This window comes from Schistocerca nitens, chromosome 6, assembly GCF_023898315.1.
Source record: "Schistocerca nitens isolate TAMUIC-IGC-003100 chromosome 6, iqSchNite1.1, whole genome shotgun sequence".
NCBI classification, from domain to species: Eukaryota; Metazoa; Arthropoda; class Insecta; order Orthoptera; family Acrididae; genus Schistocerca; species Schistocerca nitens.
Genome location: NC_064619.1, coordinates 292,866,299 through 292,884,797, shown reverse-complemented (window position 1 = coordinate 292,884,797; position 18,499 = coordinate 292,866,299). Strand labels below are relative to the sequence as shown.

Sequence of the window (18,499 nt, the reverse complement as noted above, 5' to 3'; positions counted from 1 at the left end):
ACATCCATGCCCGAGGCAGGATTCGAACCTGCGACCGTAGCGGTCTTGCGGTTCCAGACTGCAGCGCCCTTAACCGCACGGCCACTTCAGCCGGCCCTTTCCCCCATTCCTGTCAATTTTTTCCTTCTGTTCTCCCTGAAACAATGTACAACCTCTGCTTCTTTCAGTTTATCCAGGTCCCATCTCCTTAAATTCCCACCTTTTTGCAGTTTCTTCAGTTTTAATCTGCAGTTCATAACCAATTGATTGTGGTCAGAGTCCACATCTGCCCCTGGAAATGTCTTACAATTTAAAACCTGGTTCCTAAATCTCTGTCTTACCATTATATAATCTATCTGATACCTTGAGGTATCTCCAGGGTTCTTCCATGTATATAACCTTCTTTAATGATTCGTGAACCAAGTGTTAGCTATGATTAAGTTATGCTCTGTGCAAAATTCTACCAGGCGGCAACCTCTTTCATTTCTTAGCCCCAATCCATATTCACCTACTATGTTTCCTGCTCTCCCTTTTCCTACTCTCGAATTCCAGTCACCCATGACTATTAAATTTTCGTCTCCCTTCACTACCTGAATAATTTCTTTTATCTCCTCATACATTTCATCAATTTCTTCGTCATCTGCAGAGCTAGTTGGCATATAAACTTGTACTACTGTAGTAGACGTGGGCTTCGTGTCTATCTTGGCCACAATAATGCGTTAACTATGCGGTTTGTAGTAGCTTACCCGTACTCCTATTTTTTATTCTTTATTAAACCTACTCCTGCATTACCCTATGTGATTTTATATTTATAACCCTGTATTCACCTGACCAAAAGTCTTGTTCCTCCTGCCACCGAACTTCACTAATTCCCACTATATCTAATTTTAACCTATCCATTTCCCTTTCTGAATTTTCTAATCTACCTGCCCGATTAGGGGATCTGACATTCCACGCTCCGGTCCGTAGAGCGCCAGTATTCTTTCTCTTGATAACGACGTCCTCTTGAGTAGTCCCCGCCCGGAGATCCGAATGGGGGACTATTTTACCTCCGGAATATTTTACCCAAGAGGACGCCATCATCATTTAATCATACAGTAAAGCTGCATGCCCTCGGGAAGAATTACGGCTGTAGTTTCCCCCTGCTTTCATCCGTTCGCAGTACCAGAACAGCAAGGCCATTTTGGTTAGTGTTACAAGGCCAGATCAGTCAATCATCGAGACTGTTGCCCCTGCAACTACTGAAAAGGCTGCTGCCCCTCTTCAGGAACCACACGTTTGTCTGGCCTCTCAACAGATCCCCCTTCATTGTGGTTGCACGTACGGCACGGCTATCTGTATCGTTGAGGCACGCAAGCCTCCCCACCAACGGCATGGTCCATGGTTTAAGGGGGGGGGGGTGAAAGAACATACAACACGCATTCATATAACTCATGCGCCTCAATGCTCAATGAATCTACCACCTTCAGTGTGGATGCACAATTAAGTTCAACCTTCTGTGGGAATCTCAAAGCAGCGAGCATGGAGGACATGTACGGGGACCATGAATAGGTGACACTAGGTGGGAATGTGTGTCCGCCGGGAGGCGCGCGAAGATAGTCCGCGCAATTTGTATCAACTCTGTTTCCGGATGGCGCAGTTATCGCAACTGCCCAGTAAGCAGGAGATCATGGGTTCGAATCTGTGTCTCTAACATATTATCTGATTCAGCATTAAATCGCGATGCAACAGACATTTATAGCTCCTTCCCTTTTCTTTCCTTTCTCACCCTCTCCCCCCCCCCCCCCCCCCCATACCTCCACCAACAATTTACATAATATAAGAAATACATTTAAGGAGTGACGAGATACTGGTATACTGGTAGTCATAGCGCTAAGGAAATAAGAACTCACTGCTTGGTTGTGCACAATGAAAAAAGAATGTAGTATTAGAAGGCCACGCAACACTGGTGTCCAAAACTTAAGGTCGAAAGTGGGCCGGCCGCTATGGCCGAGAGGTTGTAGGCGCTTCAGTCCGGAACCGCGCTACTGCTACGGTCGCAGGTTAGAATCCTGCCTCGGGCATGTGTGTAATGTCCTTGGGTTAGTTAGTTTTACATAGTTCTAAGTCTAGGGGGCTGACGACCTCATATGTCAAGTCCTAGAGTTCTTAGATCCATTTGAACCATGTTTGAACGAAAGTGGCTTCCGCATAATGTGTCACCGCCAAATAATGTAGTCAGTGAAACTTGGAACATACAAAGTAAGAAATGCTCCTTCATCTCCAAGCATGCTGACCCGTAAGGTAATTTTACAACGCAATCTGACTTCAGGAATAATCTTAACGCATGCAAACATATATAGCACAACATTTAATTGTTTATTTCAAATTATTTATTTGTTAACAGTGCACAAATTCCCTATCACAGAAGCCAACAAGTGATCTAAGCATTGACAAAATAAATCTCTGGTGAACAGCCTGGTATGAGTGTACATAGGACACAATATTTCGGCAATCGACCACGTTGCTATCACCAGGTGCGCTGATGTACTGTACACCGCTTGGAGCCTAAGACTACAATACTATCGTTTTCTTCACATCTTCCCAGAACTTATTCAGGCGTTGTCTGATGGCCTGCCTCTGTTCGTCTGACATCTCCTTCTTGGGTCGTGGTTTTTGTTGTTGGATAGGAAATCTTACATTACTGATCAGTAGCCTGAAATTTTCCCTTCATGCTGTCTTCTGTAACTTTAAGTTTCCTCAAACACTTTCTTGTCTTTTCCAGTCATCGCTTAGTGTTTTATTTTATTTTAGAAATGAAAAAACAGATTTTTAGTTAGCACATTGTCATGTATACTTTAAGTACTTCCGTAAAACTTAAATCTTCTCTGGCCGGCCGGAGTGACCAAGCGGTTCAAGGCGCTACAGTCTGGAACCGCGCTACCACTACGGTCACAGGTTCGAATCCTGCCTCGGGCATGGATGTGTGTGATGTCCTTAGGTTAGTTAGGTTTAAGTAGTTCTAAGTTCTAGGGGACTGATGACCTCAGAAGTTAAGTCCCATAGTGCTCAGAGCCATTTAATCTTCTCTGCCTTATTGTATTTCTCACTGGTTCTATGTTCATGGATAAATCTGCAGTTCTCTTCTTCTTTGTTCTTTTGTGGTATAAATTTTTTCTGAGCATTCCCTTCCTTTCTTTTCCAGTTCTTCTCTCTCATCTGTTTTATTCAGTGTTAGATACTCAGATCAGTGTAGTTCTTCCTGTATAATTACTGTTGTGCTGTGTTTAGTGTTTGCGTGGAATGATACTGATTCTTTATTATATCAGTTTTGGAGGAGTTGTTATCCTAATTCCATTCATAGAACTTTCTTTACTTGTATTGTTATCTAACGCAATTGTTTGTATCCACTCTCTCATATACCTAAACTTGTTTCCATAATGCGTTTTTATGAATTTTTCTCCGTGTTTATGTTCAGTGTATTTCGTTTTCCCATACGATATTTGGGTTTTAACTGCAGTTTTGTGAAGTGTTTCTATCATTTTCTTTTCATCATTTTTATCCTTAGGAATTTTTCTAATGTGATCGGCAAAAGTGAGATTTTCACCTCAGACCTTCTTCTTCCTTTTTCTGGATGTATTCCTTCAATGTTTTTCTATTGTGGTTCTCTAACCAAATCTCTCATAACCTTGTCCAAGACCACGTTGAAGAGAATAGGTGACATCCCATAGTTCTACCAAACACTTTTGTTAGTTCTGAAGGTTTCAGAAAGTTCTCCTAGGAATTTAACTTTTGCCTTGGTGTCTGTGTGTGTCTGTTCGACTTATTTGTTTGGTGGTTTTCTCGATACCTGCTTCTTCCAGTGTTAGAAATACTGTCTGTCTGACTACAAATCGTAGACTTTTTTGAAATCAGTGAATGTAACGACAGTATTAAGGTCCTACGTTGTTCTGATCCTGAGGATTGTTTTCAGTTTAAAAATTTGCTCTGGGTCGATCTCTTTTTCTTAACCATGTTTGGTACTCGCCAATTGTGTGTTCTGATTGGTCTTCCATCTCATTCAGTAAAGCTTCGGATATAATTCTGTAGCTGACTGTAAGTACAGAAATGCCTCGGTAATCATTGGTAGCTGTCCTCTCTCCCTTCTCATATAGCGGATAGTGTGTGGCTTGTTTCTCGTCGTCCAGTAAACTTCCTTTATCCCAGCAATCTATAATACCCTCACAAATGGTTTCAGCTGCCCAGTTACCTCCCAGTCCAAACATCTCAGCTATTATCCCGTTTTCACATGGGGCTCTGTTGTTTTTCATCTGGTGATTGTACAGTTCAATTTGATGCAGTGAAGGTTGTCCTGAAGAGTGGTTTTATTTTTGGGCCACCTGAAAATTAGTCACTGTGTTGGTTCCTTGCAGGTTAGAATATTTTTAGGGCATGTTTCTAGTAACTCACAGTTTTATGTCTTGTTGGCCGGCCAGAGTGGCCGAGCGGTTCTAGGCGCTTCAGTCTGGAACTGCGCGACCGCTACGGTCGCAGGTTCGAATCCTGCCTCGGGCATGGATGTGTGTGATGTCCTTGGTTAGTTAGGTTGAAGTAGTTCTAAGTTCTAGGGGACTGCCATCTGCACCATTTTTCTTTCTTGTTGAAAATCAGTTTGCCTGTTGACTCTTTGAAGTGAAGGCTCACCGGTTTCTACTCCGTAACTACTTCTTCGAAAACTTTGTACAAGCCTCTAGCGTTGTTCAGTCTGAAATCTGTATCTATTTCCTCTAATCGTTTTTTGTCATACTTCTGCTTTTCTGTTCACAAAATGTTTGATTTCTGTTTTCTGATCTCCATAAATGTCTTCCAGTTTTTTCCCTTTTTGGAGAAGTTCCATTTTAACCAAGCTGTTAGTTTATGCTTTATTTTTTCGTCACGTACCTCGAACCACCATTTATATTTTCTTCTTCTTCGTGGTTGTTCTAGTTCTCTCCCCGTTTCCACCATTGTGTCTCTGATCTTATCCTAGTGCCAGTCGTCTCCTGTGTGAAGCTTTATAACGACTTCCTTTCTGCTGTCTGACAGAATTTTAGAATTTTGTATCATTTGTGTGGACTTTTTTAATTTTGGGGTTGATTTCTTAGATCGATATTTGGTTTTGGTTTCTCTTAAACAAATGACCCAAATCATTACTTACTCCTCTTCTGACTCGTACGTTCGTGATTACCCTTTTCTTTGGTTACTGCCACTTGATTCAGATGATATGATCCTAAATGTGTTTTAGGAGATCAAGTCTTCCTGCTTCTCAGTAATTTTCTGAAGAAGATTGACTTAGTCTTAAATCGAGTTGTATTCAGAAGTTGACAAGCCTTTCTCCATTCTTATTAGTGCGTTTGTGTGCAGGAAAATTTCCTGTTGTTGCTTTGTAATGCATTTTTGTCCTTAGAAATTTTTCTAATGTGATCGGCAAAAGCGAGATTTTCACCTCAGACCTTCTTCTTCCTTTTTCTGGATGTATTCCTTCAATGTTTTTCTATTGTGGTTCTCTAACCAAATCTCTCATAACCTTGTCTAAGACCACATTGAAGAGAATAGGTGACATCCCATAGTTCTACCAAACACTTTCGTTAGTTCTGAAGGTTTCAGAACTTTAAATTTTAAATATCCTCTCGTGGAGTGCAAGAATTCTGCTATTAAGCTGTAATCACACAAGAGGGACAAAATGATGATCCAAGATGGACACTGGCGAACGTAGCCTTCTTTGGGCAAAGAAACTACTGGTTTAAAACTGTAGACTACAGTACAGAAAGAAGTTGGCGTTGAAATAGACAACTATAGGACATGAACCACAGATAGGGGGACAAGTGAAACGAAAATAAATAAATAAAGGCCATAAGTGGTGCAGAACAGCTTTAAATATTAAGTGACCAGATGAAGTGTATAATCTTGTGTAGAATTAATGGCTCATTCTCATGAGAAAGTGAAAAGAGAAAGTTGTGCATGTGTTGAAATGTGAATAACTATTTAATACAAAGGTGTAAGATGACCAGAGGAGAAACATTACCAGGGACTGCAAAGATTGTAATAACGTAACAAAAATGATTAATAACATTAAAAAGGGCTGATTTATTGCCATAGCACAGAAAGTACAATATTACCCCATGTATGTAAAAGAACATGACTACCTGTTTAAATAAAGAGCAAGTGGGGTGATTTAAATAAAGTAAATGGTATTCGTTGATAACTTCATATACTGTAAAATTATTAGGAAGGTACTATCATTTACTGTGAATCGTTTGTCAAAAAACTGCCAATAATTCAGTTATTAAAAGAAAATATAGATCTAAAATTGAAGTACATATTACTAGAATCTGGAATAAATGCAGAAGTATAACATTTGAAGTACAAATTACTAGAAGCAAATAAAAGCAGAAGTATAACACATAAAACAGATGTAGATAAATCTAAAATGCTCACACTAGCGAAACTTGATTTTAAAACTGAAACACAGTATTGTTTGTATTTACTTACTTGTTCCAGAGCAGCACTTACAATATCTAAAGAACTAAAACTGAGTCTAATTCTCTGTCTCATTGCGCGATTACAATAAAAAGACGTTGAATGGGAGCATATTGAAGTAAAAATTATTACAGAGGGATAAATTACGTATGTCAGGTAAAGTAGAAAATATACTTTTAGTAACGACTGGAGAAGGTAACATCAACAGAGTATTTCCCCTAGCGAGAGGATATAAGTGACTAAATATGACAATATCAAGCAAATATTTTAAAAATAGAAATTTAATTGTTCCTTTACAAAGGAGAATCCAGGAGTACTGCCCCAGTTAAATCCTGGCACTACTGCAGAAATCTATGATATAGATAATAGTGTAAGTAAATAAAGCGTGAGACTGAACAGACTGTACTGAAATATATACATGTACACCGGTGCAACAAACGGAAATTTTGCAAGGTGCCGTTTATTTTGCCACAAAACAGTATAAACAGGTAATAGTAAAGTAGAAACAATGTAAAGAATACAGAAAGCAATCAACTGTAACATGCATAACGGTAGACAAAAATGTTTTTCGTTTTATTCCAACTTAACGGTTTTGCACTCGCATTCTGAGAACTAGTTGATGTGCTCAATATGGGGTGTGACCACCTCTGGCATCAATACAGGCCTGACAACGACGGGACATGCTGTGAATGATGTCATCAATCTCATGTTGATGTTTTTCTTGCAGAGCTGCTCAGAAGACTTGGAGAGTGGTTGGAGGATGCTGACGTGATGCCACCCGTCTCCCTAGTGCATCCCAGACATGCTCAATGCGATTCAAATAGAGAGAGAGAGCAGCCACCTGTGTTGCATAAGGTCGAGCATTATCTTTCATAAATACGAAGTCTGGGCCCGCAACACATAGCAACAACCGCGCATGAGACCCCAAGATCTTCCACCATTCATAATTTTCCCACTGTGTGTATACCACTTTCGTACTGGTCTGATTGTGCTCTACACGTACTGTTTCATAAAAGTCTACCTCTTTTACACGTCAACAATTAATACTGTTAGCTACTTTAGTAAAAGAATTTTTCTTACACTTGCATCAACCCTATTCTGTTGCCTTCCCTTATGTGAAATCTTACTTATTATTTAGCAGAATGCTCTCATTTCGCCTACAGTTTTGATGTTACGCTACTCAGCATCCTACACATCTGTATCAGTTCCATATCGGGAAGAAGAAAGATTCAAATCCCTGTATAATTTTCAAGATTTAGTTTTTTTGTGATTTCTCTGGATCACTTTAAAAAGATAAGCTGATATCAAGATTATTTCTTAAGGAACACATCTTTGTCAGTGGCTTTCAATTCACATTTGCAGAGTGTAAACGATAACTGTTTATAACGTACCACAGTGGTGTACCTGAAGTCGAGATGAATATCATGTGGGTATCTTGGGTTCCATCAAACCGGGAAAGAGTTTCAAATTGGCCCATAAATGTTACGTAAGCTATAGAGCTTGCGCATTGCGCGAGATTTTGGGTAACATCATTCCTTGATTCTCAAAGACTCATCGTCCTTGCAGTTACAAAAGTAAAACTGACATCTGTGTGGATTTTACTTAAAAATGTTCTGAATTCTAACAGCTTAAAATTAAAAATTAGATATTTTTGTTTGTCTCGCTTTCTCACTACGGAACTACTGTACTCGTATGGTTTGTTTTGATCTAATTGTAACTGTGAAATAATTTTCGCATAGCATGTACAAAACTCCCTTGTCTTTCATTACTCCCAGGGTTTTGATTAACAACGTTAATGAATTAGCTGACTAAGCCGGAGACGTCAGAGAGCGAGGGGACGTAGAAAATATCGTAGAAAGCGCATGCGCTGTAGCACAGGTGGATTTTGTATGCTGATTAGAAGTCGTGTCCCGGCTAGCGTCCTATATCAGACTGTTTGTCACAGCTTCTCCCACATCACTGTTGTACGTTGTAAACAGCTATCGTGTACATTCTGTATAAGTCATTACGTCAATTGTTTTCTGCTGAACAAAATTTTGTAACATGTATTATACTGTCTTCATTCAACAGAACTTCTAAGCGTTTCTTTATGCCAAAACGACTACGTTATCTGTGATTCTTATCATCTGCAAATTTTTCTTCTTGTTACGGAGTTTTCTTGTACTGCCTTCATCGTAGTAATAGTGGTTCAAATGGCTCTGAGCACTATGGGACTTAACATCTATGGTCATCAGTCCCCTAGAACTTACAACTACTTAAACCTAACTAACCTAAGGACATCACACAACACCCAGTCATCACGAGGCAGAGAAAATCCCTGACCCCGCCGGGAATCGAACCCGGGAACCCGGGCGCGGGAAGCGAGAACGCTACCGCACGAAGTAATAGTGGTGACGAGCTACAACCTTCCTGATACCTTTCTTCACAAGAACCTGCCTTTCTTGCTTTTCAACTTTTACTAGTGAAGCCGGTAATGCTTTGCAACTGGTAAATACACCGTAACGCCAAAGAACTGGTACAGATATGCGTATTCAAATACAGAGATATGTAAACAGGTAGAATATGGCACTGAGGAGGGTAACGCCCATAGAAGACAACGAGTATCTGGCGCAGTTATTAGATCGGTTACTGCTGCTAGAATGGCAGGTTTTTAAGATTTAAGTGACTCTGAACGTCATGTTATAGTCGGTGCATAAGCGATGGGATACAGCATCTCCGAGGCAGCGATGAAGTGGGGATTTTCCCGTACGAGCATTTCACGAGTGTACCGTCAATATCAGGAATCAGGTAAAACATCAGATCTCCGACGTAGTTGCATCCGAAAAAAGATACAGTAAGAATGGGACCAACGACGACTGAAGAGGATCTTTCAACGTGACAGAAGTGCAACCCTCCCACAAATTGTTGCAGATTTCAATGTTGGGCCATCAACAAGTATTAGCATGCGAAAAATTCAACGAAACATCATTGACATGGGCTTTCGGAGCCGAAGGCCCCTCGTGTATCCTTGATGACTGCACGACATAAAGTTTTACGCCTCACCTGGGCCCGCCAACAAGTACATTTGACTGTCGATGACTGGAAACATGTTGCCTGGTCTGACGAGTCTCGTTTCAAATTCTAACGAGCGGATGGACGTGTACGAGTAAGAAGACAAACTCATGACTCTATAGACCCTGCATGCCAGCAGCGGACTGTTCAAGCTGGTGGAGACTCTGTAATGGTGTGGGGCGTGTGCAGTTGGAATGACATGTGCACCTGGAGCCATATGGGACGCCTGATACGTCTAGACGGACTCTGACAGGTGACACGTACGTAAGCGTCCTGTCTGGTCACCTGCATCCATTCATGTCCATTGTGCATTCCGACGGATTTGACCAATTCCAGCAGGACAGTGCGATACCGCACAGATCCATAATTGCTACAGAGTGTCTCCTGGAACACTCTTCCGAATTTAAACACTTCCGGTGGCCACCAAACTCTCCAGACATGATCATTATTAAGCACAAGTGGGATCCCTTGCAGCGTGCTGTTCAGAAGAGATCACCACCCCTTCGTACTCTTACAGATTTATGGACAGCCCTGCAGGATTCATGGCGTCAGTTTCCTCCAGCATTACCTCAGACATTAACCAAGTCCATGCCACGTCGTGTTGCGGCACTTCTGCGTGCTCACGGGGGCCTTGCACGATATTAAGCAGGTGCACCGGTTTCTTTGGCTCTTCAGTATATGTACAGGAAATGGATACGCTTCCTGAACTCCTTTCTGATCCCTTTCCCTGGGCATCACCTCCTCCACCCTTTCTCTGTCCGTTTCCTCCCCTCCCCCCTAAGTCCATCTCCTCTTGTCCCCTCACTCTGACTTTGGACCTTGTGCGCTGGTATTGCAAATGAAGGGCGATTTGGAATTGATGTCAATGAAGATGGATGGGTAAATCAGCGGGGTTGATCGGTACACGGGGTATGAGAGAGGACGGCTGCTGGATCTTTGAGGACAGTGGTCCGCCCCTTAGCTGAGTTGTAACCGCGTCTCCCCGCTATGCTGAGGGACCAGGTTTGATTTCCAGCTGGGTCGGAGATTTTCTCCGCCTAGGATTCGGTGTAGCCTAGTCCTCATCAACGTATCATCAACATCGGGACATAAGTAGCCCAATGTGGCTTCAGCTCAAAAGACCGGCGGCCAAACGTGGAACTCCCGGCCCTCAGTGCCATAGGATCATTTTACTTCACTGTTTTGTGAGGACAGTAGCTTAAAAGACAGTATTTCACAATGTTTTAATCTGCCAGTGGGCACGATTACAAGGTTTCGAACGATTCAGATTCCTTACTTGTATTCTATTCATAAGCCGATAAATACAACTTTCCCGTTTTCTGTAGAACCGACAGCAAGGAAGAAAACAAAGCAGCTCACTGTTATTTACACAGTTTTTGCTTAAAACTGCCTAGAAAGAGAAGATTGAGTATGGGCGAAACAATTTGTCTAGTATTTTGCATGTCCAGCTATCACAGTTAAATCCAGTTGCAAGAAAGAAAACGAAACTGCACATTTTCACAGTACAGCATAACATTTCTTCCTCACGATGGATTTAAACAGAAAAATGTACAATGGCGTTAAAAAAATGTGTAGTCTATAGTCGCCTGAATGTTTCTTGCGTCTCGTCTAAATATTTGAAGCAAATCGCTTAGCAACCTTTCAGCATATTTGCTAACAACATATCCCTTTGATATATATTCTTGCGTTGTGTGTACTAAAATATGTAACCTATTTCCTTCTGAAAGTTTAGTAGATTACAGTGTAAAAATCTGATGTAAACTGGTGAAGAACATTCGAGACTTTCGGAAGGTGACTGTCAACACCCGTTCAATAATATATAAAATAAAAGCAGCTGATGGTCAAGTACGCATTTGAGGGATTTTGCTAATAACGCTTCTGTATTATATATGTAAAAAAAATATGACTTAAGTCCGTGCGAATGTTTATTAGTGCATCGTGCAAAAATTTCAAGTGAATCACTCATATACTTCTCGAGGTTTTTGGTATACAGGGTTAAACCACGATTTGTCTTTATATAGTAGTACGGATTACTTCCGCTTGAGCCGGCCGAAGTGGCCGTGCGGTTAAAGGCGCTGCAGTCTGGAACCGCAAGACCGCTACGGTCGCAGGTTCGAATCCTGCCTCGGGCATGGATGTTTGTGATGTCCTTAGGTTAGTTAGGTTTAAGTAGTTCTAAGTTCTAGGGAACTAATGACCTCAGCAGTTGAGTCCCATAGTGCTCAGAGCCATTTTTTTGAACTTCCGCTTGACTCATGACGATATTTCGAATTTCTGGCGTGTCACCGTATTGGAGCCGATTTGCTTCAGTGTTTTTGTAGCACGACGCTCGTTGGTGCGCTGCGCAGGTTGCCGGGCTCGGCGCTGGAGGCGCTGCTTGAGCTGACGCAAGACCGGCGCCTGCTGCGGGAGGAGATCGCCACGCTGCTGCTGGCCGGACAGGACACCACGGCCACCGCCATCTGCTTCGCGCTCCAGCTGCTCGCCCTCCACCCAGAGGTTAGCCAGGCAACAGCAATACAACGTTAAGGCAGTGTTCTTCACCGTACTAGTGCCAAATTATACGCTGTTTTCATTGTTACTGTGTGTCATTCAGTCTGCCAGTAACTTCTTTCTCGTTAATGGGTGACAGAAGTTTTTGTAAAATTTTATATAACATTAAAGGTCTACCAGTTTGGTGTACGTTAGTATTAAGTATTAGCAAGTGGTAGTTAAGAAACTGCAGAATCTGTTGAACGAAATGAACAGCCTAATGAGTACAGTAAATCGAAGACAGACAAAAATAATGAGAAGTGGTAGAAATGAGAAACTTAACATCAGGACTGGTGATCACCAAGTAGATGAAGTTAAGGTGTTGTGTTACACACGCAGTAAAATAATTCATGACAGACGGAGCAAGCAGGACATAAAAGTAGACTAACACTGGTAAAAATGACATTCCTGACCAAGAGAAATGAACTAGTATCAAGCATAGCCTTAATTTGAGCAAGAAAATTCTGAGAATATACGTTTGGAGCAAAGCATTGTAGTGAAACATGGGCTGTGGGAAAACCGGAATGGAAGAAGATCGAAGTGTCTAAGATGTAGTGATACGGAAGGATGTTGAAAATTAGATGGACTGGTAAGGCAAGGAAACACACTTGGCCTCTTAGCCACAAACAATCCAGAGCTAATAGAGAGCATCATGACTGATACAGGGATTAGTGATCACAAGGTCGTTGTAGCTAGGCTCAATACCGTTTCTTCCAAATCCACCAGAAACAAACGCAAAATAATTTTATTTAAAAAAGCGGATAAAGTGTCACTAGAAGCCTTCCTAAGAGACAATCTCTATTCCTTCCGAACTGACTATGCAAATGCAGACGAGATGTAGCTCAAATTCAAAGATATAGTAGTAACAGCAACTGAGAGATTCATACCTCATAAACTGGTAAGAGATGGAACTGATCCGCCATGGTACACAAAACAGGTCCGAACGCTGTTGCAGAGGCAACGGAAAAAGCATGCAAAGTTCAGAAGAACGCGAAATCCCGAAGATTGGCTAAAATTTACAGACGCGCGAAATTTGTCACGGACTTCAATGCGAGATGCCTTTAATAGGTTCCACAACGAAACATTGTCTCGAAATTTGGTAGAAAATCCGAAGAAATTCTGGTCGTATGTAAAGTACACAAGCGGCAAGACGCAGTCAATACCTTCAGTGCGCAGTGCCGGTGGTACTGTTACCGACGACTGTGCCGCTAAAGCGGAGTTATTGAACGCAGTTTTCCAAAATTCCTTCACCAGGGAAGACGAATAGAATATTCCAGAATTTGAAACACGAACAGCTGCTAGCATGAGTTTCTTAGAAGTAGATACCTTAGGGGTTGCGAAGCAACTCAAATCGCTTGATACGGGCAAGTCTTCAGGTCCAGATTGTATACCGATTAGGTTCCTTTCAGATTACGCTGATACAATAGCTCCCTACTTAGCAATCATATACAATTGCTCACTCACCGACAGATCTGTACCTACAGATTGGAAAATTGCGCAGGTCGCACCAGTGTTTGAGAAGGGTAGTAGGAGTAATCCGTCGAACTACAGACCTATCACTGACGTCGGTTTGCAGTAGAGTTTTGAAGCACATACTGTATTCAAACATTATGAATCACCTCGAAGGGAAGCCGGCCGGAGTGGCCGAGCGGTTCTCGACGCTACAGTCTGGAGCCGAGCGACCGCTGCGGTCGCAGGTTCGAATCCTGCCTCGGGTATGGATGCGTGTGATGTCCTTAGGTTAGTAGGTTTAAGTAATTCTAAGTTCTAGGGGACTGATGACCTCAGAAGTTAAGTCCCATAGTGCTCAGAGCCACCTCGAAGGGAACGATCTAGTGATACGTAATCTGTATGGTTTCAGAAAACATCGTTCTTGTGCAACGCAGCTAGCTCTTTATTCTCACGAAGTAATGGCCGCTATCGACAGTGGATCTAAAGTTGATTCCGTATTTCTAGATTTCCGGAAAGCTTTTGACACCGTTCCTTACAAGCGACTTCTAATCAAGCTGCGGGCCTATGGGGTATCGTCTCAGTTGTGCGACTGGATTCGTGATTTCCGGTCAGCAAGGTCGCAGTTCGTAGTAATAGACGGCAAATCATCGAGTAAAACTTATGTGATATCAGGTGTTCCCCAGAGAAGCGTCCTGGTACCTCTGCTGTTCCTGATCTTTATAAATGACCTGGGTGACAATCTGAGCAGTTCTCTTAGGTTTTTCGCAGATGATGCTGTAATTTACCGTCTAGTAAGTCATCCGAAGACCAGTATCAATTGCAAAGCGATTTAGAAAAGATTGCTGATGGTGTGGCAGGTGGTAGTTGACGCTAAATAACGAAAAGTGTGAGGTGATCCACATGAGTTCCAAAAGAAATCCGTTGGAATTCGATTACTCGATAAATAGTACAATTCTCAAGGCTGTCAATTCAACTAAGTACCTGGGTGTAAAAATTACGAACAACTTCAGTTGGAAAGACCACATAGATAATATTGTGGGGAAGGCGAGCCAAAGTTTGCGTTTCATTGGCAGAACACTTAGACGATGCAACAAGTCCACTAAAGAGACAGCTCACACTACACTCATTCTGGACACTTAATAAGTCTTCCGTAACTGTTTCATCTGCCTCCTAAACACAACGAACCTTATTTTCTATTTCTTGCAAAGAGCATACACCCTTTTCACATTTCACGAGTAGAACTGCTTGAGGATTATTCTCACTTCTAAGAAACTTTGGAACAGGTGACAACTCAGATATGCTGAGAAACTTTTGACAGCTGTTTGAATTCTTTCAACTCACTGCAGGTTGATAACATAACAATTTAATCACAGATTTTCTGTTCATCAAACTCAATTTCCTCTAACTCAAGTTCAACACTGTTCGGTGTACAGACACAAAGTCCAGTTTCAGGATTGCTTCCGTTGCCAGTTTTGGACAACAAAAGAATTCGCTGAAAACTTGTGTCCTTGACTTTTTATTCAACATTCCTTACGTTTACACCTCTACACTTTTTCCAATGATTTACCACTTATTTCATAGTTTCTTGTTACTCATTTGACAATACTTCCGTCACATCTTCAAAACTTAGCATATTTAACTGATCAGATTCATTATTTAACACTTCTGCAGCTATAGTATCATTATCATTCTTGTGACTACCATGACTGTGACAAAACTTCCTCTGGTTCCACTAACCTCTTTCTCTTCTAACATTATCGTTGTTGCCTCGATCAGAAAATTCCTGACTGCCTCCAACTACAATTTTCATACTTATTTATGTGAGGATCAATAGGCTCATGTTCATAATTATGATGCTGCTGCGGTTTGGGATCTGGATATTGAAATAGATTTGTTTCTCTCCCCCAGTTGGATAACTTCCTAATACAATTCTCAAGCTCTTGCACTAAATTCTTAAATGCCTTGAGATCATTATTGCGATGCCTTGCAAGAGCAATTAGCTGCAGTCATGAGAGAACTTCATTAATCAAATTTGAATCAACTGAGTGGTATTATATGCTTTATATAGAAATTGATTTTTTAAAATCATATTTTGAAATAAACATGTTGGTTTCATAAAATGAGAATGACTGAAGTTTTGCATCATGAGTACTCCGTGTTTGACATGGCCTTGATTTCCTTCAGACCAATACACACACAAGAATAAATATCAAATTCTACACACAAATCTCAATTTCTAGCCAATGTTCATGGACATAGCAGGATCACTCTTTAAATATCCACAAAAAAGTTAAATTTAGTGACCAATAGGCCAAATGGGAGGAAGAACAAAATAAAACTATTCTAACCATGCATGTCGACAAATTTTATCTGATGTATTATGAAAGACTTCGGTTGGTGTACTGATAGAATATGGTTGTAATGAAACCTGGGCATTTCTTCTCCATTCTTCATTTCCTGACTAAGTTGTTTCCTAGTATGACGAGTCCGTTTCCTCTCATAATTATATTCTGATTTTGGCTCATCTTCTTGGCCTGTCATAGTCTTCATTGGACACTTGTTTTCTGACATAGCAGTTATTCCTTGAGACTGTCAAAAAGTTGTTTTTAAGTCTTAGAAACTGTCTGTTCTCTATCAAGGCCTAATTGCTGTCTCCTCCTATTACTTTCATTCTGTATATCTTTAATGCATAGAAGTGATCTAACTGGTTCAGAATCACCAGCACCAGCTAGCACGGAACTCCACTCAACATTAACAGACCTCTGCACTACAGCAGCCCATGTTCATTAATCTTGGTCAAATCCTTCGGCACCCCTTCCCTATTCCCCGAAATTTCCGTTTTGTCATTCAGTTTTAAGGCTTCGTCAAGGCTGAGTGAAATAGTTTCATGACTAGCTACCTGTTCCTTAATTTGAACCAACCTTTCTTAGTTTTGACAGCGTGTGACCTATTTGAAATTTCTGCCATGCCTTTCGCCTGTTACTCTCATAAACCATTCAAATCCCTGTGCAATGGCTTATTCTGATCCTCCGTTGCTTCCCTTAACTTAAACTGCTTTTACCCTACAAAATCAAGTTTGTTCTTAACAGTAATGGTTATCCCATCGTATTCAAATTGTAGCTCTCCCCTCATTTTATTTGTGAGCTCGTTTAACTTACCCAAAATATATTTCCCAACAGATTGAAATTTATCTTACAACTTCTGGATTTGTTCTTTTAATTCTGATGTACTTGCCTCCTGCACGCCACTTATTCACTTAAGCTATCTGTGATAGCCTTTTGTTCTTTGTACTAGTCCCTCCTCGTTTGTTCATCTGAACTGAGAGTGGAAATAAAATCATATTTATGTCCTGATCAGAAATAACTTGTAGAACTTGAATAACATTCTAATGTTCACCTTGAATACAACTGGTAACAGAGGGAACAGAGTTTCAGTGGGAACTTCAGGTTGACAAGTGCTAGTGGAGTAAACAATACAGAGCAACTTGCTTCTGTTCCAACACCAGCATTACTGGTCCCGTGACATATAACATCACTTCTGATGTCAACAGTATCCACCTGACTTCCTCATTTTCTAATAGAATCACTACATATTATACATTCACTCTCTTGATCTGCTGAAGAAAACAAGCTATCACTAGTACTTGATTGTCACACAGACCTGGGTTTTTCATTTTTGTCAGCACTTCCAGCCATCCTCCTACTTCCAGTCTCTCTGTGAATTGTAACATTTCTTTGCATCTTATAGCAAATCATGAGAACAATGAATAATGAAATGGCTTCTTTCTTGATACCTTACTACAACACACAAATGAATCGGTGAGTTGGAAAAGGGATCACATTCAAGAAAGTAAATTTTTCAGAAGACACAAAAAAAACTGTTTTAGTACACAATGGACTGAAGCATGGCGTCTGGCAGTTGCCGTCTAGCAGTTGGCCCCAGATTGAAACACTACCATTATAACATTTTTCAGCCATAGGTCATCGTCAGTAATAGAGTCTGAATGAACTAGAGATGACCTCTTTTTGAACCTGATGATGTTGATGAGGCAACTTGCGTTCTGTATGTGATATCTGTTTTTTTTTTTCGGACATACTCGAAAGAACAGATACCATATATATAATCAAGGCGATGACGACCAATTGATGACTTCTGTGCAGATGCGAATCACGCGCGAACTCTTACGGGAATTGGCGAAATGCCGTGAGTAATGGAGATAATGGGCAAGGGACACTAACCAGTAGTGTGTGGATACGTTGAGAATCTGTGTCTGACAGGAGGCGTGCTAGGGTAGTCCGTGTAGTTGCAAATACTATTGTATCCAGATGGTGCAGTGGTGTGCCTAGTAAACAGGAGATCGGGTTTTGAATCCCAGTCTAGCACAAATTGTGAACTTTCCCCATTGATTTAAAGCAACTCCCTCCGGCAGCTAATGTCATTCATTCACCTGTATCTTGAACTAGCGTTCTGTCTGCTGTGGAAGGTTTGCGTTGTACTAGTTCGCGCAATTCATATTCATTAAAGCAATAAATAGTTTGTTATGAGCATACTGGTTAATTCATAATGTACCCAAAATATAACCATAGACAAAATACAGGAAAGCAGACAATGGTGGGTATGCTTTATCTATAAATCGTCCATCCTTCCCCTGCCACTGGCAGGTACTGTTATAAAATACTGTATGTAGGAGTAGTGGTATCTTCATTCATGCGTAAATCACTTTTACAACGATATTGGACAACAAAAGTAATATAATTCCTATACATAGGTATTTATATATTTACATATCTAGCTTGACCAGTTTGTGGCAGGTAGTCGACCGTGGCCTTAGAGTGGGAACCATCAAGGCCTTTTTATGAAAAAATTTAGGTAAACCGCGGTTAACCTAAATCAGAAAGACTGGATGAAGGTTGGTGCTACACCCATCCGATTATAAGGCCAATCTGTTCAGAACAGTGCTACATTGTTAGGTTCATCCCTAGGCTACAATAATGTTTTACAAAGACGT

The 18,499-nt window shown here is 41.0% G+C and overlaps 1 protein-coding gene across 1 annotated transcript in view; it reads left to right on the top strand.

Moving 5' to 3' along the window:
- The window catches only part of LOC126263328 (cytochrome P450 4C1-like), a 120,617-nt gene that overhangs the window by 76,402 nt on the left and 25,716 nt on the right, over window positions 1-18,499 (top strand). Inside the window, exon 6 of the mRNA XM_049960418.1 lies at window positions 11,856-12,006. Coding sequence (XP_049816375.1) covers window positions 11,856-12,006 — 151 coding nt within the window. The remainder of the gene's footprint in view (window positions 1-11,855; window positions 12,007-18,499) is intronic.